This window comes from Marmota flaviventris, chromosome 4 (genome assembly GCF_047511675.1).
Source record: "Marmota flaviventris isolate mMarFla1 chromosome 4, mMarFla1.hap1, whole genome shotgun sequence".
Classification (NCBI taxonomy): Eukaryota; Metazoa; Chordata; class Mammalia; order Rodentia; family Sciuridae; genus Marmota; species Marmota flaviventris.
Genome location: NC_092501.1, coordinates 62776035 through 62801798, shown reverse-complemented (window position 1 = coordinate 62801798; position 25764 = coordinate 62776035). Strand labels below are relative to the sequence as shown.

Sequence of the window (25764 nt, the reverse complement as noted above, 5' to 3'; positions counted from 1 at the left end):
TCAAAAACTTCCTTTCAAAGACACACAAACTACCACACATTTACCTTTTACAGAACCCGGATTAAAATCCTTAATAACATCATCATTGTAAGACAAGACTACAATTTGCTGTGTCATATTTTTCTTATGAAGCTGTCATGAATATAGGACATTTGATCTGATCAGGGTAGCAAACCAGAAGAGCAATCAAGAGTCATGTGGAAACGACTTAGACATCTCCTGTGCATCTTTTGGTCCTTTGGTCACCAACACATCTTGAATATACTTAGCACACTCCCTTCATCACTGATTCATTTGTACTCAAGAAAGTATATAAATCCCCTCATGAAACTGTGAGCTTCATTTTTTTCCCTGCGTGGTGCTAGGGATCTAACCCTGGGCCTCAGACATGCAGAAAACATGCCACCACTGAGCCACATTTACTGAGCTACCTCCTCAGCCCCAGACTATGAGCTTCTTAATGATAGGAACCTTGGGTTTGCAGTTCATTTTTTCATTTCTAGATCTAGTGCACTGCCTGGCACACTAAGATTTCTGTTCTCTTTAGGGAGAACAGTAGAGGAATTCATTCATTCATTCATGAATAATTTATTATTTTATGGAATTCCTGTGTTTTCATATTGATGTATTAGAAGAAGGGGCAAAAGAGGACACATCAGGAAAATATGTTAGACATTTTATTTTCAGTGCTTGCAATCAAACCCATAACCTTGTGCATGCTAAGCAATACTCTACCACTGAGCTACACCCCAGTCCATGTTATACTTAAAAAAAAAAAAAAAGCCTTTCTATGCCTTGCACAATGTTAACAATGCACAATGCAGCAAATGTAATTAAGGATGAAACAGTAAGGAGGGGCATACATTTCTCCACTTACTTGCAAGCAAGCCAACTCCACTGGCCAGGGATCCCACCCAGGCTGTTTTTCCTTTTCCTTCACCAAAGACATCCAACCATTCTACATATAAGACTCCAACAGCTAACGGGGATCCGTAACACAAAAACTGAGTGAAGAAGGAGACCAGCACGATTACCCAGCCCCATCCACCATCAGGTGATTTTTTAAATTCCATTGTAAGGTGAAATTGGTGCTTTCTGTAGGTCCTAAAAGGAAAAAAGCAGAAAAAGAAGGCAAATTAAACTTAGATTGTGGTACCACAGTATTTTTAGATTAAAATATCTCTTTCTAAATTAAGAAATAAAAAGAGTCTCTAAATATATATGAACAGGCATAAAATACTACTGACATATCAAGTTAGTTTTTAAATTTTCACTTATGAAATCTTGGATCCATTAGTACAAAAAAAATCTAATTATAAAAAGGCAAAGAGTGGCAGGGCACAGTGTGGCACACACCTGTAATCCCAGTCACTCAGGAGGCTGAGGCAGGAGGATCAGAAATTCTAGGCCAGCCTGGGCAACTTAGCAAGATTCTTTTTCAAAATAAAATTAAAAAGGGCTGGAGATGTACCTAGTGGTAGAGCATCCCTGGGTTTGAAAAAAAGGGCACAGAGTGAAATGAAATGTTGCTTTTTCAACCTTGTCCCCTTTCACCAAGTTTTCATCCCCTCCCAATGGCAGGGAACCCATGATTTGAGTTTCGTGGACTCCCCTGGAAGTAGACTCTTAGCAAGAAAATAATTTATTAGGAGTGTCACTGTGTCTGCACCTACAGAAGGGAACACAGCAGAGGGAGCAGATAAACCACAAAACAGTTAAAAGGAGGGGGTTCTAAAGTTGGGATGACACTTCAGAGTTGCCCTCAGGACCTCACACCAGTGCTGTTCATTCACTGGATACAGGTCAACCCAGGAAGGAGTAATGATGTGATGACCCCAGGGGGGCAATCAGCCCACTGGGGCAATCACCTGATGGCCATCTGCCAAGAGCAGTCCCAGCAGCTGGGGCAAGGAATCTTTCATTCCTGACAGGGGCTGGCAGGTGCTGGCAGCACACCACAACATTTGCCAACTTGAGTATCCTTTCACATATACAAGCAAAACCAAGCAGGTGCACTTAGATTTCCCTCTTTTTTGAAACAAAACAAAATAATAATCATATTATACATCATATTCTGCACCTTTTTTCATGTACTTAATATCCTTAGAAATGTTTTTTCCTCAAACACCCAGAAAGCATCCTTACTCCTTTGTTGTTTAAATCAGCACATAGTATCTCACTATATGGTCATGTTTATTTGTTCTTTTACTCACTTAGTAAACAGGCAAAACACTTGTGTGGTTCAAAACTGAAAAAAAAAAAAGGACAAAAGGTATATAGCACCCATCAACCTATTTCCCATCTAATCCCCATCTCCACAGGTAACAAGAGCTTGTCTTTTATATCTACAGTTTCTTTATGCACACACAAGCAGACTCAAACTTAGATTTCCTCTATGTTTTACAAGGCGTCCTGTACACACCAGCATCATATCTTGAAGACCTTTCATATTAATGCTCACTATCTTCCTCATTCTTGCTGTTACACTGTATTCCAGTACAGGGCTTTCTCTTAATTTGTTTAATGAGTCCCCTGTGGCTGACCTTGTAAAGCAATGCTGCAGCGACTAGTCTTACATATGCACACATCTCTTTTTGCATATGCATATCTGTCAGGCAGAACTCAAGAGGAATTGCTGTGTCAAAGGGAGGGTTCCTTTGAAATTGCAAAAAATGTTTTTAAAATGTATGTCAGTCTTTAGTGGGGTGAAGTTCCTTCCCTCTCCATCATTGTAATTCTTTTCAATAGTTTCTAGTTATTCTTGTTTACTTTCTTTTTAATTAATTAATCAAATTAATCAACCTAATTAATTAATTTATTGCAGTAATTGGGGATTGAACCCAGAGGTGCTCCACCACTAAGCTATATACCCAGACCTTTAGACAGGGTATCTCTAAATTTACTTAGGCAGGCCTTGAACTTCCAATCCTCCACCCTTAGGTTCCCTAGTTGGTGGCACTACCGGCATGAGTCAACTTGCTGGCTTACTTTTCTATATAATCTTCAGAATCAGCCTGTTTCCAGCACTACAAACACACACACACAGAGAAACACACACACATAAAGACTAGGAGAACTGATTCTTTTATGATGTTGAATCTTTCTAACAACATGATGTGTTTAGCATTTATTCAAGTGTCCTTTTGTGTTCTTAGTGTTTAAAATTTCCCTCAACACTTCTACTTACCGTATCCTTACATATCTTCTTTTTGCTAATCTTGTAATTGGGTCCAGTTGTTTAATTTGCCTTTTTTTAATATGGATGAAAGCTATCAGTATCTGTATGCTAATTCTGAATCTCATTACCTTACTAGGTCGGTGGAGCACTGACCCCTGGGTTCAATCCCCAATTACTGCAATAAATTAATTAATTAGGTTGATTAATTTGATTAATTAAAAAGAAAGTAAACAAGAATAACTAGAAAATATTGAAAAGAATTACAATGATGGAGAGGGAAGGAACTTCACCCCACTCATTACCTTACTAAGATTCTCCTCTTAGCAGTAGATTTTCAGATGATTTTCTTCGTTATATATATAATTTATAATGCAATATAGTTTTACAATCACCTACACAGTGGTAGTTTTAACTGCTTATTTTGAACATTTATACTTATTTCCTTCTTTTTCCTTTGCTTTCACTAGTCATCCAGAATAATGTTAAATAATTATTTTAGTCTAATTCCTAACCTTAATGAGAATGCCTTCAAATGCCATTGTATTGCCTCTGTAGCTGAGATTTTTTTTTTTTTTTTTTAATTTTGGTACCAGGGATTGAACCCTGGGGCATTAACCACTGAGCCACATCCCTAGCCCTTTTTACTTTTTATTTTGAAATAGGGTCTCACTTGCTTAGAGTTTTGGTAAGTTGCTGAGGCTGATTGTGAACTTATAATCTTCCTCCCTCAGCCTCCAGAGTTGCTGGAATTACAGGCATGTGTCACCTCATGATTCATTTCATTAAGTTAAGAAAGTATACTTTTCTATTTTTAAGTGTTATTATACAGAATAATTATTACATTTCATTAAATGAATTTCCAGTGAACAGTTATGATGACAATATGAATTTTCCTCTTTAGATTTTAACAAGATAAAATTTATATATTCTACTATTGAAATATTCATGAATCATTGAATTAAATCTTCCTTACTTAATGCACAATTCTTACCATGTTGTTCTATTTTGGGGGAGGGATTTTTAAATTCACAGGTGATATCTATCTACGTTTGGTTTAATTTTCACTAGGTTTTGTTTTCAAATGATATTTAGTTTAAAAAAAAATAAAATTTTTCCTTCTCTGGGTTTAAAAAGTTTACATGACCATGGGTTTAAAGACTGAAGGCCTAACCTCCATGTCTCTAATAGGCCTTCCTATTTTAACCTATTCTTTCAGTGTCTCTTCACTATGCCAGTTTTATAGTCAGGTTCAACAAGAATCTTGTTTGCCTACAGGTTTTGCCAAGCCATTCCCTTGGCTGTGGTTTCATCAGATAATAGGTAAGGACAGTAGAATATCATTCATCCATTCATGCACTTTCTTAAGACTCTTGGCTACCTCAAGAGTCATGGATACACCCATCATTTACCTGGGCTGTAGTGAATTTCTTCACTTCAAATTCAGAGCACTAGGCAAAACTCATGTCATGACCTGCCAAAGGCCTTTGTATGAAATAACTTTGCATATTTAATAACTGAAAATTGAAAGATGTTAGAATTTGTACAGAAATCTGTAGAGTCTAAAATGTAGACAGTCAAACACACAATTGTGTTAAAAGGGAAAACAATTCAAACTTCCAGACATGGAGATCATTTGAAATAATCAGTAATATCCCTCCATCAGAAGTTTACTGTCTCTAATACTTACTCCATTATAAAAGTAAACAGTATGGTTTTAGTCCTTCTAATGACTATTTAGTACTTTAAAATTCCTGTTCAGAATCCCCTTTATATAGATTCAGTATAATCTTTTTACCCTAACTAAATAGATAATATGTGATAGAAATAACCAAACATCCAACTTAGTGAGAATTTATTTCAAATTTTTTTTAAAAAGGGATGAGGATATAGCATGTAGCTCAGCAGTAGAGCACCCCTGTGTTCAATCCCCAGTATGACCAAAAAAAAAAAAAAAAAGGAAAAATCAAGTCAAAGAAACTGATGAGACTAAGAATTTGTACAAAAACAAATGCATACGGGATCATCTTTCAGAAATTCTCAAATTTTTGCACTTCAGAAAAAGTACACTGACACAGGCAGAGCAGCAGAATTATGAAGAAAGCTTGTATTTTCCAGAAGATGACAGTGGAGAGGATTATCTCTCTTATTGGCTTTCAAATCTAAGTAGATAGAAATTCCTTTTATTGCCCAGCCTGGTGGCACATGCCTCCCCAGCGACTTGGGAGGCTGAGGCAGGAAGATCTCAAGTTCAAGACCAATCTCAACAATTTAGTGAGGTCCTAAGAAACTTGGCAGGAAGCTGTCTCAAAGAGAAAAAAAATGGGGCAGTGGGACTGGGGGATGTGGCTCAGTGGTAAAGTGTTCCTGGGTTCAATTCCTAATACTACAAAAGAAATAATAATAATAATAATACATGAAATTCATATGGAAAAATAAAAGACCCAGAATAGCAAAAGCAATTCTAAGCAGGAAGTGTGAATCAGGCGGTATAGCGATACCAGATTTCAAACTATATTACAGAGCAATAGTAACAAAAACAGCATGGTACTGGTACCAAAACAGGCGGGTGGACCAATGGTACAGAATAGAGGACACAGAGACTAATCCACAAAGCTACAACTATCTTATATTTGATAAAGGAGCTAAAAGCATGCAATGGAGGAAGGATAGCATCTTCAACAAATGGTGTTGGGAAAACTGGAAATCCATATGCAACAAAATGAAACTGAATCCCCTCCTCTAGCCATGCACAAAAGTTAACTCAAAGTGGATCAAGGAGCTAGATATCAAATAAGAGACTCTGCGTCTGATAGAAGAAAAAGTTGGCTCCGATCTACATATTGTGGGGTCGGGCTCCAAATTCCTTAATAGGACACCCATAGCCCAAGAGTTAATAACAAGAATCAACAAATGGGACTTACTTGAACTGAAAAGTTTTTTTCTCAGCAAAAGAAACAATAAGAAAGGTAAATAGGGAGCTTACATCCTGGGAACAAATCTTTACTCCTCACACTTCAGATAGAGCCCTAATATCCAGAGTATACAAAGAACTCAAAAAATTAGACAATAAGAGAACAAACAACCCAATCAACAAATGGGCCAAGGACCTGAACAGACACTTCTCAGAGGAGGACATACAGTCAATCAACAAGTACATGAAAAAATGCTCACCATATCTAGCAGTCAGAGAAATGCAAATCAAAACCACCCTAAGATACCATCTCACTCCAGTAAGATTGGCAGCCATTATGAAGTCAAACAACAAGAAGTGCTGGCGAGGATGTGGGGAAAAGGGTACTCTTGTACATTGCTGGTGGGACTGCAAACTGGTGTGGCCAATTTGGAAAGCAGTATGGAGATTCCTGGGAAAGCTGGGAATGGAACCACCATTTGACCCAGCTATTGCCCTTCTCGGACTATTCCCTGAAGACCTTAAAAGAGCGTACTACAGGGATACTGCCACATCGATGTTCATAGCAGCACAATTCACAATAGCTAGACTGTGGGACCAACCCAGATGCCCTTCAATAGATGAATGGATAAAAAAAAAATGTGGCATTTATACACCATGGAGTATTACGCAGCACTAAAAAAATGACAAAATCATGGAATTTGCAGGGAAATGGATGGCACTAGAGCAGATTATGCTTAGTGAAGCTAGCCAATCCCTAAAAAACAAATACCAAATGTCTTCTTTGATATAATGAGAGCAACTAAGAACAGAGCAGGGAGGAAGAGCAGGAAGAAAAGATTAACATTAAACAGAGACATGAGGTGGGAGGGAAAGGGAGAGAAAAAGGAAATTGCATGGAAATGGAGGGAGACCCTCATTGTTATACAAAATTACATATAAGAGGTTGTGAGGGGAATGGGAAAATAAACAAGGAGAGAAATGAATTACAGTAGATGGGGTAGAGAGAGAAGATGGGAGGGGAGGGGAGGGGGATAGTAGAGAATAGGAAAGGTAGCAGAATACAACAGTTACTAATAGGGCATTATGTAAAAATGTGGATGTGTAACCGATGTGATTCTGCAATCTGTATTTGGGATAAAATTGGGAGTTCATAACCAACTTGAATCTAATGTATGAAATATGATATGTCAAGAGCTTTGTAATGTTTTGAACAACCAATAAAAAAAAAGTCACAACTGATTCCATAGAAAATAATAATAATAATAATAATCCCAAACCTTTGTTCTATTTTGTCTTTTCTCTGGTGACATTTCAACATATAGGTCAAGAGCCAAAGAAATTCTTCTTTGTGTTAAATATTTAGAAATACATACCTGTGAAATATAAAGTGCCCATGCATATCAACTTAAACTAAGGAGACGTGTTTATGGAGATGACTAAAAGCTTCGGATCTGTTGTCATCTCATAATTTAAGACATATATGGTCTAAAAATACCATTTAGCAACTTCTCATTTTCACCTTACTCCTGTAGTTTCCTCTATTGCTTACATACCTCTCACCTGCTATTCCTCTGATGGAATAAGGTGATTCCAGTAATAGACCTAGTCTTCACCTCCCCCTTTTTTGTATGCACTTCCTTCAATAGGAATTTGCTAATTGTGTTTTGGGGAACATATGGGATTTGAGGCATATGCCAACTGCACCTGGCTATAACTTGGTTTTTATTAATTTTACTTATCTATTTATTTTGCAGTACTGAGGACTGGACCCAGAGCCTCAGGCATGGTAGGCAAGTGCTGAACCACTGAGCTCTATCCTTACCCTCCTGCAGCTATAATTTGGGTCTTAAATGTCCCCAAAGGACCATGTGTTAAAGGCTTAAACACCAGTTTAGGGAGGCGGTGGAAACTTTAAGAGTTGGGGGCTAGTCAGAAGTGGGGGATGGGACTTGGGGTATTCCTTTGAAGGGGACAGTGCCCCTCTTTCTCTTTTGTACCTTGGCTACAAGGAGAGAAGCTTTGCTTTGCCTCCCACCCCCACCATGTTGTACAGGCCAGTCAATCATTAACTGAAACCTCTCAAACTGTGAGCCAAAATAAACCTTTTCTCTTTATAAGTTGATTACCTCAGGTGTTTGTTACAGTAATGAAAAGCAGTTTCAGTCTGTAATTACCAAGGGTTAAAAAGTACAACATCTGCTGTCATCAGTGGTGTCCACATACTTATTATCTACTTTTTACAACAATTGTAAATAGCAGCAAGCTTTAAAATAATAGAAGTTCCATCTAGATCAAAGACATATTGAAAATGAATTCAACCTATTTGTTAATCTACATATGAGTGAGTGTTGTCTCACCAACATTTGTCCTTTGGAAGTTATAGACGCTGGGTCAATTTTTGTCACTGTCCACTAACATTCAATAATTTTTGTCTATGATTCTTCTTCTAAAGTCAAGTAAACTTAATTATAAATCAATATCAGTTTTGTAAAGAAAAGGAGTCTACATTGTAAACTCTGTAAAATCGTATCACTGTTCTCATGATATAGATATACTGAGTTTATATCTACAGTTCTATAAACATTTCTATAATGTGAAATAGCTGTATAAGCTATTATTTCAAAAAATATTACAATAGTGATGCACTCCTGTAATCCCTGTGACTCAGGAGGCTGAGGCAGGAGGTTACCAAGTTCAAAACCAGCCTCAGCAACTTAGCAAAGCCCTAAGAAACTTAGCGAGACCTTGTAAAAAGGAGGATTCTGGGGATGTAGTTCAATTCCCAGTAGAGCCATACACACACACACAGAAAAAAAAATTAGTGTTATCAGAGTTGGGAATATGACTCAGTAGTAGGGCACTTGCCTGGCATGAGTGATGCCCTGGGTCTGATACCCAGCACTGCCACAGATGGTGGCACATCTGTAATTCTAGCTACTCAGAAGACTGGAGCAGGGAAATTACAAATTCAAGGCCACCCTGCACAACTTAATGAGACTCCACATCAAAAAAAAAAAAAAAAAAAAACTTAGCCAGGCACAGTGGTACATGCCTGTAATCCCAGTGGCTCAGGAGGCTGAGGTAGGAAGATCACAAGTTCAAAGACAGCCTCAACAAAAACAAGGTACTAAGCAATTCACTGAGACCCTGTCTCTAAATAAAATACAAAATAGGGCTGGGGATGTGGCTTAATGGTCAAGTGCCCCTGAGTTCAATCCCTGGTACTACTCCCCCCTCAAAAAAAAATACCTTAAACCAAGGGAATGAAGCCAAGTAAGAAAAGCTTTTATGCATAATTCCATTTGTACAAAATGTAGAGAATAGGCAAATTCGTAGAGACAGAAAGTAGATTAGTGGCTGCCTAAGAAGTTTTGGAGCAGAAAGAGGAGAGACTACTAATGATTATGAGAGTTCTTTTGGGTATGATGACAATGCTCTAAAATTGATTATGGTGATAGCTGCACTACCATGTATATAGTAAACTCCACCAAATTGTATACTTTAAGTAGGTGAATTGTGTGGTATATGAATTATAATTTAATAAAGCTATTATTTACAAAATGAATATAGACCCCAACTGTCAAAATCCATTATATTTAAAATTGTTTGATGCTATTGTATGTAAATTATGTTTCAATAATTTATATAATTTTAAAAAGAATTAAAATGATGCTATGAATACCCATGGTTACAATGACCGTATATTTGGCCTGGTTTGGAGATCAAATCATCTATATCTATGAGGCACTCCCAGGCGGTGGCCCTTCTCTCACTCATGTCTACACCCCCACCAATATACACACACCCAGGTTTTTAACCTAGAAACATGTTTGTACAAGGGCAATAAAATAGGAGATCCTGTGTTGCTTATTTTACTGACATTGTAGCTCCTCAAACGACAAGGGAACAAAGCTTCTCAGGCACAGTCATGACTAAACATCATAAAAGAATCAGAGCAATTAAAACAGCATAAATCCCAGGTTTCTAAAGCAAACACCAGAGACCTTTGGCTGCTTTATATACATATGGAAAAAAGAAGTAAAAGAAAATCATCTAAAGCAAGTTAGCAATATCTTCCCTTGACAAACTCCCTTATTCCTCTGAGTGCTAGTAGGTAAGGTAAGAGTGGAAGAGGGGAAGTGTGGCTAATATCTGGTTCCAGAGTGACAGAAAGTGAGCGATGCTTAAAAGCATGGGCTTCATTTTTAAATGAAAATCTGCATTCTGATTCAGTCTATGCTACTTACCAGGTGATTATGGGCTAATTACTTAACGGCTCTGAGCCACAGTTTTCTCATATGTTAAATGGTATAAGAGTGGATTCAAAATGCAAAGCTCTATGACTGTCATACAGTAAAATGCTTAATGAAGACTAGCTATTAAATTTATAACCTGAAGGAATGTCTCATAATTTCATACCCACTTCCTCAGTTACTGCATACTCAAGTTACTGGATAGTTACTGGATACTCACTCATTGTTCTAAAAACAACTAGTTCCCAGAGCATTAGAAATCTAGGGCTTTTAGCTGGGCATGGTAGCATATGCCTATAATCTCAGCTACTTAGAAGACGGAGGCAGGAAGATCACAAATTCAAGGCCTGCCTGGGCAATTTAGTGAGACCTGTCTTAAAATCAAACAGAAATAAAAAGGACTAGAGATGTAGCTCAGTAGTTGAGCACTTGCCCAGAATGGTCAAGGCCTTGGGTTTGAGCCCCAGCCCCAAAGGAAGGAAATAAATTCAAAAGTGGTGTTTACAGGACAAATATCCTTAAATTCAAAAATCCCATAACTGAAATGTTCCAAAATCTGAAACTTTTGATGGCAACATGATGCCACAAGTGGAAAATTTCACTCCTGAACTGTTGTAGTCAAAACACAGGTGCATTAAAAAACGTTTTCTAGCATTACCTTCAGACTATGTAGATACAAAACAGAAATAAATATCATGTGTAGACTTGAGTCCTATTGCCAAGATATCTCATTATGTATAAGCAAATATTCCAAAATTCACAAAAATCTGAAACACTTCCCAAGCATTTTGCATAAGAGATTTGTTAGAATTTTGTTTCCCTTTAGTTTGGGGGTTCGAGGAGTATTTTATTTTTTTTATTTTTTAATTAGTTACATATGACAGTACAATGATCTTGACATTTCATACATTTGAATCAAAGGGGGTATAATTTCTCATTTTTCTGATTGTACAGATTGCAGAATCACATTGGTTATACAGCCACGTATATACATACAGAAATAATAATGTCTATTTTATTCTGCTGCCCTTCCTATCCCCCCTTCCCCTCCCCTCCCCTTCAAGGAGTATTTTAGTGTGATAAAAATTTTAGAATCCGAATAGTGCGTGCGTGAGTCCGTGTGTGTGTGTGTGTGTGTGTGTGTGTGTGTGTGTGTTACATCCTGGTCCTTTTATTTTTTTTTATTTTGAGATAGGTTTTCTCACTCTGGTGCCCAGGCTAACCTTGTTCCTCCTACCTCAGCCTCCCAAGTAGCTGGAATTACAGAACTGTGCCACCTCCCCTGCATATCTGTGCATTATTAAAAAGGCACCCTGTGGTTCTGACCCAGGTCATCCACACTGACACTTTGAGAAACTTCACCAAACCACAGTGATTCTCAACCTGCCTGAAATTCTCTGCAGAGCTACACAAACCTGATGCCAAAACCCAGCACCAGACTGCTCCAGAAGGGTGCCCTCCCCCTGCTTCCTTCAGAAGCTTCCCAGGAGAGTCTGATGTACAGGCAGGGGTCAGGATCACTGTCCCGTGAAACCCTCTTCTAACTCAGAGGGTAAGGAACAACTGACTCTGGTTGCTGCAGGGGGTGGCACAGGGTCCTCTATGTTCAGAGTATCAGTGTTGCTCCTCACAGATTCATATGTTGAAATCCTAGTCCCAAAGGTGATGGATCCTCAGGCTAGAGAGGGAAAAGGATAAGCAGCAGCTGTGGGCAAGAGGGGGACTGGAGGAAGTGTAAGCTCTCACGCTGTCTTAGTCATTCCGGCTCCTCTAACAAAACCCACCAGCCGGGAGGTTAGAACCACAGAATTGCTCCGAGTTCTCAGGAACTGGAAATCCAAGATCAAGGTAGATGCACTGTCTAGTGATGGATGGTTCACTTCCTGGTTCATAAATGGTGCCTTCTCACTGTGTCCTCACCTGGTTCCAGGAGGGATGGGTATTTTTTTTCTATAAGGACACAAATCCTATTCATGAAGCCTCCACCTTCTGAACCTAATCATCTCCCAAAGGCCCTACCTCCTGACACCATCACCTTCGGGACTAGGATTTCAACATATGAATCTATGAGGAGGAACATTCATACTCAGAACATAGAGCACCCTGTGCCACCCCCTGCAGCAACCTGAGTCAGTTGTTCTTTTAACTCCACTGTTCCTCACTGTCAAGGGCATAGCTTATTTAGCTCACCACTCACTGATCTTACTTAATCTTCGTATCTGGGTTTCAAATAGAAATGAAAACAAATGCTTGTAGGAAATGTTACAGGGCAAAGGCCTGCCAGGAAGCTGAAGCAACTACAGCAATCCTTTCTCACCCTGATTCTTGCGAACACGACAATAAATTTTCAGACATGTCACTCAGAGTAAGCAGCCCTGAGTTTGCTGAAGAGAGAGGAAAATGGAAAAGGGACATTCTCAAGGGAAAGTGGACCTTCTCAGAGAGAAGGACAGGGTACCCCTCCTGCCATCCAGTTTTATTGGAGGTCTCAAGGAAGTTTCCAGAGAATCCCACCCAGGTCTGCCTTTTGACTTTTGACTGACAGCCTAGGAATTGCACAGACCACCTCAAGAGAGGAGGGTGTAGTACTCATAGAACTGCAGCTAAGGAAACTGAGTCCCCCCAATTCTTGCCTCAGTTCCCTCCCTCCCATTTAATTGGTTTGTAACCCTTTGAATAGCCTTCAGAAAACATTCTCTGTGAGTGGGTTTAGACCAACCTGGAAGGGTGTGACCTGATCTTGAAACAATGGTTTTCCTTAAAGGGATGCAATTATGGGTGGGGGAGGTTTTTCACAGACTAGGCACCCCTACTTGTCTGTTAGATAAAGTTTCCTGTGGTTTTCAGTTCTCCCTCTTTGTTCTTTCTCTGCTCACCGGTTCATGGCTGACTAACTGCCTAACAGAGAGGATGGCTATGGAAAAAGATGTTTTCTTGATTTTCTACAAAATTTAGGGGGAAATGCAGGAGAACACTGCCAATGATGAAAAATTTAAAAGATGAATATATTCATTTATCAGCAGATTTGCAAAGGTTTTTTGTTGTTTTTGTTGTTGTTGTTTCGCAAACTGGAGAAAGTGTTATAAGAGAGTGTATCAAATGGCTCTTTAAAAAGATCTCTAACATGCCATTGAGCCTGAGTGAATTGTGTCATTGTAGAAAAGCAAGCACCTCTCTCCAAAGGAGCAAAATTTGGCACAACAAGAGAGAACAATTGGACCTTCATAGGAGAACATGGCCTTTTTCCTAAGCACACTGGAGCAGAGAGAGAGAGAACAGAGACATGAACAGTCACCTGTTCCCTCCTCACTTGGGGTATTTGGCTCTGTCCACACGGGTGGTAACAAGGCTATTAACCCCACACTTGGATGTGGCAAATGTCCAGAATCTATTGGCTGCTCTCTGGTTAGAGAATGAGCCTAGTTTTACCCTTGCAGCTTCAGAGAAAGCCAGCACACACCATCACCAGCCAGAAGAAAGTCCTTTCCTATCTTTCCTGTTGTCCACAAAGGCCAAACACGGGCTCAACCACCCCACAGTGTCATCCTTATGCTGTTTGGCAGCCAAGGTAAGATCAAGAATCTCCAGACAGCCAGTGTCAAGATACTCACCCCTACTTTCCTGGTCCACACCACATTCCACAGCCAGCCTCTGCCGTCCCCAGCATAGCAGTTATGGGGTTGTCAGGAAAAACCCTGAGAAGATTCTAACTATGATGATGGTGTTGCTGAGGAGGAGGATAATTATAATAAGGCAGTCAACATGGTAGTCACCTATTAATTTGTTCACATTAGCAAAACCACCTCTCAGTTTAGGAAAGGTTGGGAAGCTATGATCTTCTGGTAACAGTGTCATGTTGTCCACAAGAAAGGCTGGCAGGATTTTCACCTTTCTCGTACCTCAGTAACTACAGTTTTGCAAGAGTACACACCCAGACATTATTATGTAGAGATATAATTCTAGAAAATGCAGTATAAGGAATGGGAGCACAGGCTCGGGACCTAGATAAACTGAGTGCACTTCCCAGCTGTGGTATTATGTAGCAGTGTCACTTTCAGCAGGTCACTCATATCTCTCACTTGCTTCATGTATCTAGTAGGGGAATGATAGGATTTACCTCATCAGACTGTTGCAGTGATTATGTGAGTTAATTTAAATAAAATACTTAGCATGGTGCCTGGCATACAGCAATCTTAACATAAATCATTATTTCTTATACCTTTCAACCTAATCTATTTACAAAATGATTTTTTAAAATACTGGCACAGCTCCTCCTAAAATCTGAAAATACTGAGCCTATACAAAAAGTCTGGCCAGAATGTCTTTGACTGCCCTCCTGCCCTGACACAACAGAACATCTTCTATTAGACACTTGGTTCTAGAATTTCATTATCTCACATTCACCAGCACTGAAAACACCCCACACGTACATTACTACACCCCCTAAAATATCGAAATGATATTTTCAACATCCTTTGGCACAATTTCTTAACAGAAAGAAGAAAAGTCAACCAATGGGAAGAAGGCAGTCTCAGTGAGAAAGGACCACAATGACAGTGACCAATTGTCTGTTTTTCAGATCACCAAGAGCCCTCAGGTCAAAACAGCCATGAAAAGTTAAAAATAAATAAATAAATGAAACAAAACAAGAGGCACTGAAATCCAAACAAGGTTTGCTTTCATATTCTTTCTTTCATTTCCTTCCTTTCCTTCCTCCCTATTCTCTCCCACTCTCCTTCTTTCCTTCCCTCTCCCTTTCTTCTTCCTTCTTTCCCTCCTTCCCATCAATCTTCTACCCCTCCCTCCCTCCCTCTCTCCTTCTTCCTTTCTTCCTTTTCTCTTCAGTGCAGGAAGTTCCAAGGCTCATGAGCATCCTTCCTCCAGACACTGCTGAACAGGATGCTTGTGATAGGAAGCAGATAGACATGGGGGTGGGCATGAAGTTCAGACTGGGCCTACCACAGCCACCCACCACATGCTTTCTCTTAAAAAGCTCTTTACCTAAGGCCATTCTGGCTCTGCTCTGACTTAAGTCAACAGGATAGGTTACATTCCTGGCAAACAACCTGTTATCCATAGAGCTATATCTCTTAAGGCTCTTGATTTTAAGATTCCTCCCTGCTGATAAGAACATAAGCTACCCTGAAGGTGAGACTTTTATGACTCTGATCAAAGCCACCTACCATAAAAATCTGTAAAAACAAGTTCCAATTAGAACAAGTTAGTGCACACCAAGGTGACTGAGAGTTGCCTTTACATCTTTAGCATATGATTTTAATCCCACCTCCTCCATGAGTTTTGCTTGGGCACGTGTGGGTAAGAACAAGCACAGCAAGAACTTAAAAATCTGATGTAATCTTACTGTAAGTCAAAAGTTGACAGGTGGTACCTGGGTGGGACTTTCTATAAATTCCCCTAAGACTTCCAATAATAGGACGCATGCAGGGCATGGTGGCTCAGTGTGTAATCCCCAGTGACTCTGAAGGCTGAGCCAGCAGATCACAAGTTCAAGGCCAACCTGGGCAATTCAAAAGGCCCTGTCTCAAAATAAAATTTTAAAAATGGTCTTGGGATGTAACTCAGTGGCTAAGTGCCGGGTTAAATCCTTAGTAAAACACATACACCCACACACACACTCCTAGGAAACAAAGAGGCCACAACATTTCTCTCTTCTCTTAAAGAGGGCCCACTCTCTCCCCTGCTCTTGAGAGTGCTTTCATGCTATGTTTTTACTACATTTCATGCCTTGCCTGACAATTTCTCCTGTAAAAACACAGGAGGCAAAAAACACAACACAATCCCCAGACTGCCAATGGTAATTCTTTTTGGTAAAATGAAGATGAAAATTAATCTTCAAAATTGACAAAAGCTACCTGTGACTTTAAAACCAACTGCTTTGTCTCTTAAGCATGTCAACTTTGCCATTACATCATTCATACCCCAGTTTTCCTCTTTTTATCCAACTCAAAGAGACCCCTTTCTTCTTCCAAAGATGTTCAGGATCTTCCTTTCTAAACCAGTTCTCAGAAAACAGGTAGCAACTCAAGGTGTATCAAAAAGGAAATGAAGGACTCTATTCCAAGGTCACCGCTCCACATGAGCATGTTTGTATTAACAATCAAGATCTATGCTGGAGCTGGGCATGGTATGGTGGCTTACACCTGTAACCTCAGTGCTTTGGGAGTCTGAGAAGGCAGGGGGATCACAAGTTTGAGGCCAGCCTTAGCAAGACCCTGTCTAAAAATAAAGAAAAATAAAATGCTCCTAGGTTCAATTGCCCATACCACCTTTAAGAAGAAAAAGAAAAGCCTGCATTAGCCTGTATGGAATTTCAAACATGGCTGCGAAACACTAGGCTCACTGCTTGGAATAAAGATTTAGTAAATGTTATATATTGTATTACAGTTGCATTGTGTGTGTGTGTGTGCGTGCGCGCGCGCGCGCGCGTGCGCGCGCGCGTGTGCCAGGAATTGAACCCAGGAATGCTTAATGATTGAGCCACATCCTCAGCTCTTTTTATTTTTTATTTTGAGTCAGGGTCTCACTAAGTTGCTAAGGGCCCTCACTAAGTTGCTGAGGCTGACTTTGAACTTGTGATCTTCCTGCCTCAGCCCTCAAGCCACTGGACCTCTAGTTGAATCTTTTAAATATTTCCTTAGAAAAAAAATTGAAAGAATACTCCATTTGCCTCCATTTCCTCAACTCAGTATCTTGTGGTTTCTGATGCATCCAAACAAGAAAAAGTCCTTGTTATGGTGTCGCCCTGCACCTTCTTAATGCAGTCTACTCAAGCCTAACACTATTTACACCTCTTCTTTGCACAAAACCAAACAAGCCCCCCAAAATCAAAACTTCCCCAGTAGCTTTTGTTAACTCACTCCCACATATGACCCTCCCAAGCTCCAGTAAGATCACAGACAAGCAAAGCAAGAAATCTGACATCTCCAGCTCTGACCTCTCTTTAGAACTCCAGATCCATATTTCCAGCCAATTTCTCACCATTGTCCATGTTGAGATCTCATCTGGATGTTCTCAGGCCCCTCACACTCAACATGTCCCTTATCTCTCTTCCTGAATTCCATCTGGAAACCAACATCCCGTAATTCCATCAGCCTAAGCACAAAGCCTCCTCTTCATGGCATCCTGGCTCCTCCTTACCCAGTGTCCCAGAGTCCTTCAGACAATGAGCTCTGTACCATACTCTTCCTCTCCATCTCCTCCACAAATCCTTGGCCTGTCACAGTCACCTACTTACTGATGGGTCCTCTGCTTCCACTCTCTCCCTGATGCAGTTCATCTGTCGGGCTGCTACCAGACCCATGCTTCCAAACCAAAGTTCTTGGATCATCTTAATTGTGCTTTCAACTTTTCAAATCCTCCCATTGTTCATCATCACCTACTATTTTCTCATGAGCAGAGCAGAGGGTTTTGTTTTTGTTTTAATTCTTTTTTTAATCTCATTTATTGTTTAAAAGCACACTAGGAAATCGTTAATGATCATTTGACCCTCAGGAAGCATATCATTTCCTTCACTGAAACTGTGATGTTATTCAAAAATTATAAATAAAAATGAAAAATATTTATTTTATAAATCCATGTTTTATCCATGTTACATTAGATATTTTTACCTTTAAACACTCAGCTACCCTGGGGGCAGTGGTGAATGTCTGCAATCCCAGCAACTCTGGAGGCTGACAAGATGAATGCAAATTTGAGGCCTGTCTCAGCAACTTAGCAAGACCTGTCTCAAAATGAAAACCCAGGGACTAATACATGCTAGGCTAAGTGAGGGCTCTACCACTGAGCTGCAACTCCAGCCATGACGAAGATTTGAGCACCATGAGCCAAGTGTACAAATACACTTGGTCCGAGTGGAAACCAGAATCAATTTCTTAGCAGTTTATTATTTCACTCTGGGGCAGGAAGGAAAATGTTTAGAGAACCAGCTCTGGGTCTCTGGGTCCTGGAATTAAACCATACTATTGTGCCTGAAAGGGATAATTAACATGAGTTAACTGCTGGGATCTCTAAATTCTATCAACAGCATGGCCATGGGAAAAGGATATCCTTTGACCTTGAAGGTTTTGTAGATTGTCACATGCTTGCCAAAGAGCTCCTCCAAAGGTATTACCCTGTGGATATAGGGAGCAAGACTGACGTGTTTCAGCAAAAAGGCAAGATAGGTTGGAGATAAAGTGGATTTGGTCTAGGGTCATAGAAGCTGAAGCCAGAAGGGACCCTGGACATCATCTAATCAAAGACTGGCAACACTAAGGCCAATCTCATCTCTAGGGTGTCTCTCTGTGTGTGTATGTGTGTGTAATGTGTGTCTGTGTGTTTTCACCTGCTCAGTGCTAATGCTTTTGTTTTTGTTTTTAGCAAATTTGAATAAATTGCCAGTGTTTTAAAACTGAAAGATTTCAGTCAAGGGTGGTGGTGCTTGCCTATAGTCCCAGCACTTGGGAGGCTGCGATAAGAGGATTGTTTGAACCCAGAAGTTTGGAGCCAGCCTTGGCCTCATCCCATATCCTCTCTCTTCCCAAAGAGTTTAAGAGTTTCTTTTGAATGGGTTATTGAAGTTCAGGGTCATATAAGAGTTTTAGGGTTTATTAAGAGTGAAAAATGTCCCATGATTAAATATGTAGAGGGAAAATAATCAGAATTATGGGAATGAAGATGCAAAGAAAAAAAATTAGAAGAATATTCCTATGGTACCAGGTCCAAATTCTAACTACTCTTAATAAAGATTATCATGTGTAATACACTTGTTATGTGATAGCACAATACTTCAAAGAACCGGCTCTGGAAGCAAATTGCTTAGTGAGACCTCATCTCCAAAAACATGAAAAAAATTAAAGAAGATTTCTCATAAAAATCTGAATTTTAGAATTCACTCAAAAAGTCAGTATAGTAACACTGGGCTATCATTTTTATATAACAATTAATTGGACCTGAGTAACCTTGGCCCTCAATGGATGAGGCTTATTCTCTCCAATTCTTCCTACTTCCTAAAATCTCCCTGACAAAGGGCCAAGACTGAATTGCATTGGGTGTTTGCATTTGTGCTACCTCCCACCTTCCTCATGCCTCCCCCTCAGGCTCCTTTGCTCACTTACAAAACGTGTCTCACTTGGGTGAACCTCATGAACTTGCCACCATGGATCATATTAATTTGATTTACACAAGGAGACAGATTTAAAGATGTCATGTGGGGGCAGAAACCAGTGTCAACATCTCTTACCAATCCAGTGAACTGTCATCTATTTCTAAGTCCTGCTCTCAAGCTCAGATGAGAAGGCAGCAGGCTTTGTAAATTATTCAGTCTGAGAATAGTTGGAAAGGTCTAGAAATTTAACAGAGTTAAACACAGGCAAAATGAGGATCATCCACACAGATACAGATTGGCACCATCATCTACCTGCTTCCCACATTCTTGTCATGCTCTCTGTGCTGCCAGACCCTTGCTATAGCTTATCTGTCTTCCATACAACCCTCCCCAAAGCTTGGCCAAGGAGTGGTGTTCTGGTACAGAAATCAGTGACCATGCTATGGACCCTGAAGTCCTCTTCTGCTTCATATAAACTTATACATGATCATGTGGAGTCCAGACTGTTGTCTGAACACACTTTAGTATTCTATGTACAACTAGTACGTTTGCTATATCACCTTCAAAATTAAAAAAAAAAAAATTAAGACATAACACTGATGTGTATGGGATGCTGAAATAGAAAAGTATCTGGTGCATTGGGGGAATAATGAAAGTACTGAAATCTTCCAGAGAATCTGTCTGGTTTGGACCTCATATTTGAGGCTACCACATTTGCGAATGTTTTTCTCATCCCATATCCTGTCTCTATTCGAAGAGTTCATTTCTTTTGAGTGGGTTATTAAAGTATAAGATCATATGATAATTTTTTTTCAGTACTGGGGATTGAATTCAGGGGCACTCTACAACTGAGCTACATCGCCAGCCATTCACATTATTTTTTTTTACTTTTAGACACAGTCTTGCTAAGTTTCCAAGGCTGTCTTTGAACTTTTGATCCTCCTGCCTTGGTCTCCCAAGTCAGATCATAAAATAGTTTTAAGGAGTATTAAGATGTTGAAAAATGCCCCATTACTGAATGTGTAGAGGGAAAATTGATCTGAATGATGGGAATGAGGATGCCAAGAAACAAATGGAGGAATACTCCTGCAGGTACCAGGCCCAATTTCTAACTGCTATTAATAAAAGTTACCATGTATGACACTCTTATTAGTGATATCACAATAGTTCAAAGCATCAGCTCTGGAAGCAGATGGCTTGGGTTCAAATTCCTGTGCTACCATTCACTTAATTGATTTGCCTTATCAAAATTCTCATCCTAAAATAAAAATAATGTCTCCCTAGGTAACATAAGTGGCTCCCCTTACATAAGTATGTTTAATAAACACTATGACTTTAACGATTGAAACAGATAATAGAGATGTTTCCCTATCACAATTTGAATCAGCTAAGTTATTATACCATAAGATTGCCAACTTGGGGGGAAGCACTGTTGGATATGACTAAAGTTTTGAAGGCTATTTGGAACACATTCCTTTTTTATAGTGATAGGAAGCAAACATCATTGAGATTTTAACTGTTTGCTCATTTTAGGGGGAAACTTACAAAACTGAATTTAAAGTCAAAAGGAGGTAAAGGATGCTAAGATTGTTGGTATGACTATAATAATTTTTGTCACATTTTAACTTATTAACGTGACTTTTCTTGTTCTCCATACTTTACCTCTATTCTACCTCCCAGTATTATCTAGCTTAAATTCCAGTTTCCACCCACTTCAAATTGCTCCGTTTCCTTGGATCACAACAGACTTCCATACCTCTGTGCCACTCTCATTCCAGTGGCCACTTTATAACAGGGAGCTCCCTTCTCAAGACCCAGCTGAAATGCTGCACCCACCACAAACATTTCTCAGTTCTTAATGAATGAACTTCTCCTTTTCTTTGTCATCCAACAGCACCCCATTGATGTTCTGTCCTATGACCCCATTCATACTATCTTGTATTGTTAATATTTAATAAACATGCCTATCTTTCCCATTAGCTTAAGTCGTCAAAGGAAAGGATCATTCTTTCTCTTAAACTCAATTTTAAGTTAGAGTTCAATTCTTTTATCCATAGAAAGTTCATTGGTGTGTGTGCATGGCGGGTGGGGGGGGGATTCTCAAATAAAACATCAGCTAGCTCAAAAACTATGTGTTTTTGTAACAATCCTTCTTTTTTTTTTTTTTTTTTTTTGAGTGGGGTAGTACTAGAGATTGAACTCAGGGGCACTTGGCCACTGAAACACATCCCTAGTCCTATTTTGTATTTCATTTACAGACAGGGTATCACTGAGTTACTTAGTGCCTCACTTTTGCTGAGGCTGGCTTTGAACTCACAATCCATCTGCCTCAGGCTCCAGAGCTGCTGGGTTTATAGGCATGCACCACCATGCCCAGCTGCAATCCTTAATTAAAATTAAACCCTTAACAAGGGATGGTAGGAAGGGGAAGTATAGAAGTTCATTGGATTAGATGAAGGGGATTGAAGAGAAGGAAGGGGAAATGGGAATACGAAAGACAGTAGAAAGAAGCAGATGTAACTTTCCTATGCTCATATGTGAGTACATGACCAGTGTAACTCCAAATCATGTACAACCACAAGAATGGGATCCTAATTGGAATGGGTTGCACTCCATGTATGTACAATATGTCAAAATGTCAAAAACCCTACTGTCATGTATATCTAAAAATAACAACAAAAAAAAAAGATTGAAGTCATGGGACTGAGGATGTGGCTCAGTGGTACAGAACTTACCTAGCATGCCTAAGGCCCTAAGTTCTATCCCCAGTAATGGGGGTGGGAGTGGTGGTGGGGGTGGATCTAAGTCACTAGGTGATACATTCCTGTAAAGTTGTAGTTTCTCAAGCAAGACCTTGTCTCATTTCATCTTCCCACAGGCCTTCTACACTCTCCTGCATTCTATGAATAAAGCTCACTGTAGAAAAGAAAAAAATATATATATATTTGAGGGTTCTAAATATTGGGGTGAGAAGGTAAAACTTGAAAATCTGACCACATCTAGTTGTTATCTTCTAGCTCTACAATCTGTCCAGATAGATTCAGACACAAACCAATGCACACCACCATCACTACCAGTTTCTCAGAGTCCAATCCCAAACCAGTAAAGATTTCCTAATGTCCTGAACTACCCTCACCATACCTTTTGCCCTTCCAGAAATTCATCCTATAGATCTGAAGGGCCCCTGTCATCCCAAGAACCTATACACAAATGGAACAATCCAAAGATGCTCTTAAGCTGCTTAGTGGAACCAATAATATGAGTTGGTGCAAGATTTCAGGTTAAAGAATTTTATTATCTAATTTCTACTTTCAAGAAACTGTAGGGAGAGAAAATCTTGGTTTTGGTAAACTAAACCTATTATCTGCATTTACATACCACCTGAACGGGACTGTAATCATGTAATGTATAATCTGTCCTTCCATTTCATAATCTTCTCTAGCTTCTTCAGTGATCTGTCTATATCTACCTTAAGGATTTGTTTTTTCTTTTTCAGTACTGGAGGTTGAACCCAGGGTGTGTGTGGGAGCAGGGAACTACACTCCCATCCTTTTTATTTTTTATTCTGAGACAAGATCTTGATAAATTGCTCAAGATTGTAGCTCAGTGGTAGAGTGCTTACCCAGCAAGAGGAAGGCCAGGTTCAATGCTCAGTACTGCCAATATACATTTTCAATCTTTTTTTTTTTTTTTTTTTTTTTGTACCAGGGATTGAACTCAAGGCCACATCCCCAGCCTTTTTTGTGTGTTTTAATTAGAGACAGGTCTCACTGAGTTGCTTAGTGCCTCACTAATTGCTGAGGCTGGCTTTGAACTTGCTATCCTCCTGCCTTCCCCAGCCACTGAGATTTCAGGCTTGCGCCTGGCTTCAATATACATTTTCTATGTATCTCCAAACTGTGGTAGCCCAGGAGATTTGTCCAATGAAAGTTATATCAAGTAGCTTACTGTATAAGTTATATAGTTAGTATGAATGCTGTCTATATTTCCTGGATGGTTTGTGCCAGGTAGATTTGGCATCCCTAGAAGGCAAAGCACTGATTTGTTTTTAAACATAGTTATCATCTCTCTGGTAAGCCTCTGGGCGGTTCTGAAGCCAGGGTTTGTTACCTTGGTCGAACCACAGATAGGCATAAGCAGCAAGTTCCGCTGGGTGATTAGGTAGCAGAGGTGCCAGTGCCTCTCGAGATCATGGAGAAGGCAGGGCTCCTCCGCTGGCCCAAGGGCTTTCCCCAGTGGTGCTGAACCTGGCGAAGCCAGGCGTAATCTGCCAGCCCTGAGCCCTGCGTGCTGCTTTCCTAGCAGCCCAAGCGCACCCGGTGCGCCCCAACACCGACTCTCTCGGGGGACCTTGCTTGAACCCAATCCTGACCAGAGGCCTATTCTCTCTCTCAAGGAAATGGGGGCCCATCTGGATCCCACGCCTTTGCTCTGCCCCCAACTCCAGAAACTATCTCCGGAGTTCTAAGACATAACGCCGCTAGCCCCATCCCGGGGCACCGTCCTCCCTCTAGGACCCACTTTCTTTTTCTCTGCCTGTTCCACGCACAATGTAGCCCTCAGATTCCCCGGGAAATGTGCTCACCGCGGAGAAGCACTCCATCCAAGAGCAGGGTGTTAGCGATGGTTGTGAGAGCACCGCGCACACTCAGCTCCCAGCACATACCCCAAACAAGAAACCGGTTACAAGTTGACCGTCCGCGGGTGACAGCGTCGTGGCCATCTCCTTCTACTGCTCAGAGTGCATACGAGAAGTTACTTCTCGCCTCCAGGAGGCTAGGCAGCAGAAACGGCCGCACACCCTTGGGACCCTCCCCACGAGCCCTAGCCCTTTACCTGAGTACCGGCCTCGGAGGGGGCTCCGGGGCGCAGCACCCGGCACAGGCCGGGCAGATGGTGCGGTAGGGACCACGGCTGCCGCTCTCCCCTGCAGCTCGCGGCCAGGCGGCTATTTATCCCGGGACCCGGCCCCTGCAGCTGTATTGGGCAATCCGTCCCACTACGCCTTGTCCCGGGGGCCGCCGCCCTCTGCCCCCGCCGAAACCTGCGGCGGCGGCGGCCACATGGAGCTGGGGAGCCTGCCCTCTCTTTTGGGCTCCACCTTTTTTCTTCTCTTCCTCCTCCCTGCGAAGTTTCCCCCCCAGTATTTCCCCCTTGTTTCTCTTCTTTGCCGGGCACCCTGGCCAGTCTGAACCGGTTGTGACTGCGCTGGTGGCTGGGGGAAGGAGGAGGAGGAGATGGAGGCAGAAAAGCGGGCGGTAGGGGCGCTGCGCCTGCTCTCGTGGCTCCAGACCGGCCTGGCCAGGAGGAGGGAGGACACTGCCTAACCGCGGCTGGGCCCAACACTGAGCCACCAAGGCCGCAGGAGAGGTGGGCACCGCTGGCTAGGCGCCCTCTCCATGCGGACACACGCGCGTTCCTTGGCACCACTGAGCCCCGCTGCCGCCCACTGTGTGCTGTAGTCCTGCAGGCCATGGACCGTGTGCATTTGTGGGGATCCCGGGTCTGGCTATGAATGCAAGTCCCCCCTAGTCTCTCTGGCTTCCAAGGCCACCTGGCGCCCTGCTGGCATTGATCCAGAGAAACCGGTACCAGAACTTTGTGAAGTCGATGCTCCTGGGCAGTGGAAAGTAAAAAATGCCAATTGTTGTCTTTTGTGACAGCTCTGCTAGAAAGGATGGTGTCCTGCAATGCACAGGAGAGGGAGGGAGGGAGGCAGAGAGAGGGAAGAGAGAAGGAGTGGAGAGAGAGAGAGAGAGAGAGAGAGAGAGAGAGAGAGACTGATACTGCATATGAGGATGGTCAGTCTGCCCAGTAGTTGACTGAACAGCACTAACAATACCATCTTTGGCCGTTAACGGGAGCTAACACAGATGTGTGCCGTATTCCCAACAAAAAAATCAGTGTAACAAACTGGACATAGTTCCTAGATACCAGTGGTTCACCAGGTGTGGGACCCCAACTCCAGTGATTGGCACTTTCTGTATTAGTGTGTGGTATGTGGGTGGTGTGTGTGTGTGTGTGCACGCGCTTTTTTTTTTTTTTCTGGGAAGCAGCACTGCTTTTCTACTCAAAGTAGAAAGGGGACTAGAGCCATGCACCAACTCAGTGAGTATCCTCTTTACACAATGAAGGATTTGATTTCAGACCTGGGCAAAGACTACATCTTGTAAAAAAATTGCTCTCAGAAAGCCAGATTAAGCTTTGTAACTCTCTTGAGCCTTATATGTTATAAGTTTCCTTACTTATGACATTAGAATGAGATTCCCAGACTCTTGCTTGCATCATGGAGTCTATGTGAGATGAGAATTAA

The 25764-nt window shown here is 41.0% G+C and overlaps 1 protein-coding gene across 3 annotated transcripts in view; it reads right to left on the bottom strand.

The window, feature by feature from the left end:
• The window catches only part of Slc16a9 (solute carrier family 16 member 9), a 57128-nt gene extending 32511 nt beyond the window's left edge, over positions 1 to 24617 (bottom strand). For 2 of the 3 annotated variants that reach the window (XM_071610732.1, XM_071610733.1), the window contains exons 1-2: positions 17504 to 17546; positions 878 to 1104 (exon numbers count right to left, since the gene is read on the bottom strand). In XM_071610732.1, the coding sequence (XP_071466833.1) occupies positions 878 to 1104; positions 17504 to 17544 (268 nt within the window). In that variant the 5' untranslated portion in view covers positions 17545 to 17546. Of the gene's footprint in view, positions 1 to 877; positions 1105 to 17503; positions 17547 to 24287 lie in introns of those variants that run through there. The other variant, XM_027931414.2, reaches the window with a different exon arrangement.
• Positions 24618 to 25764: the final 1147 nt, after the last annotated feature.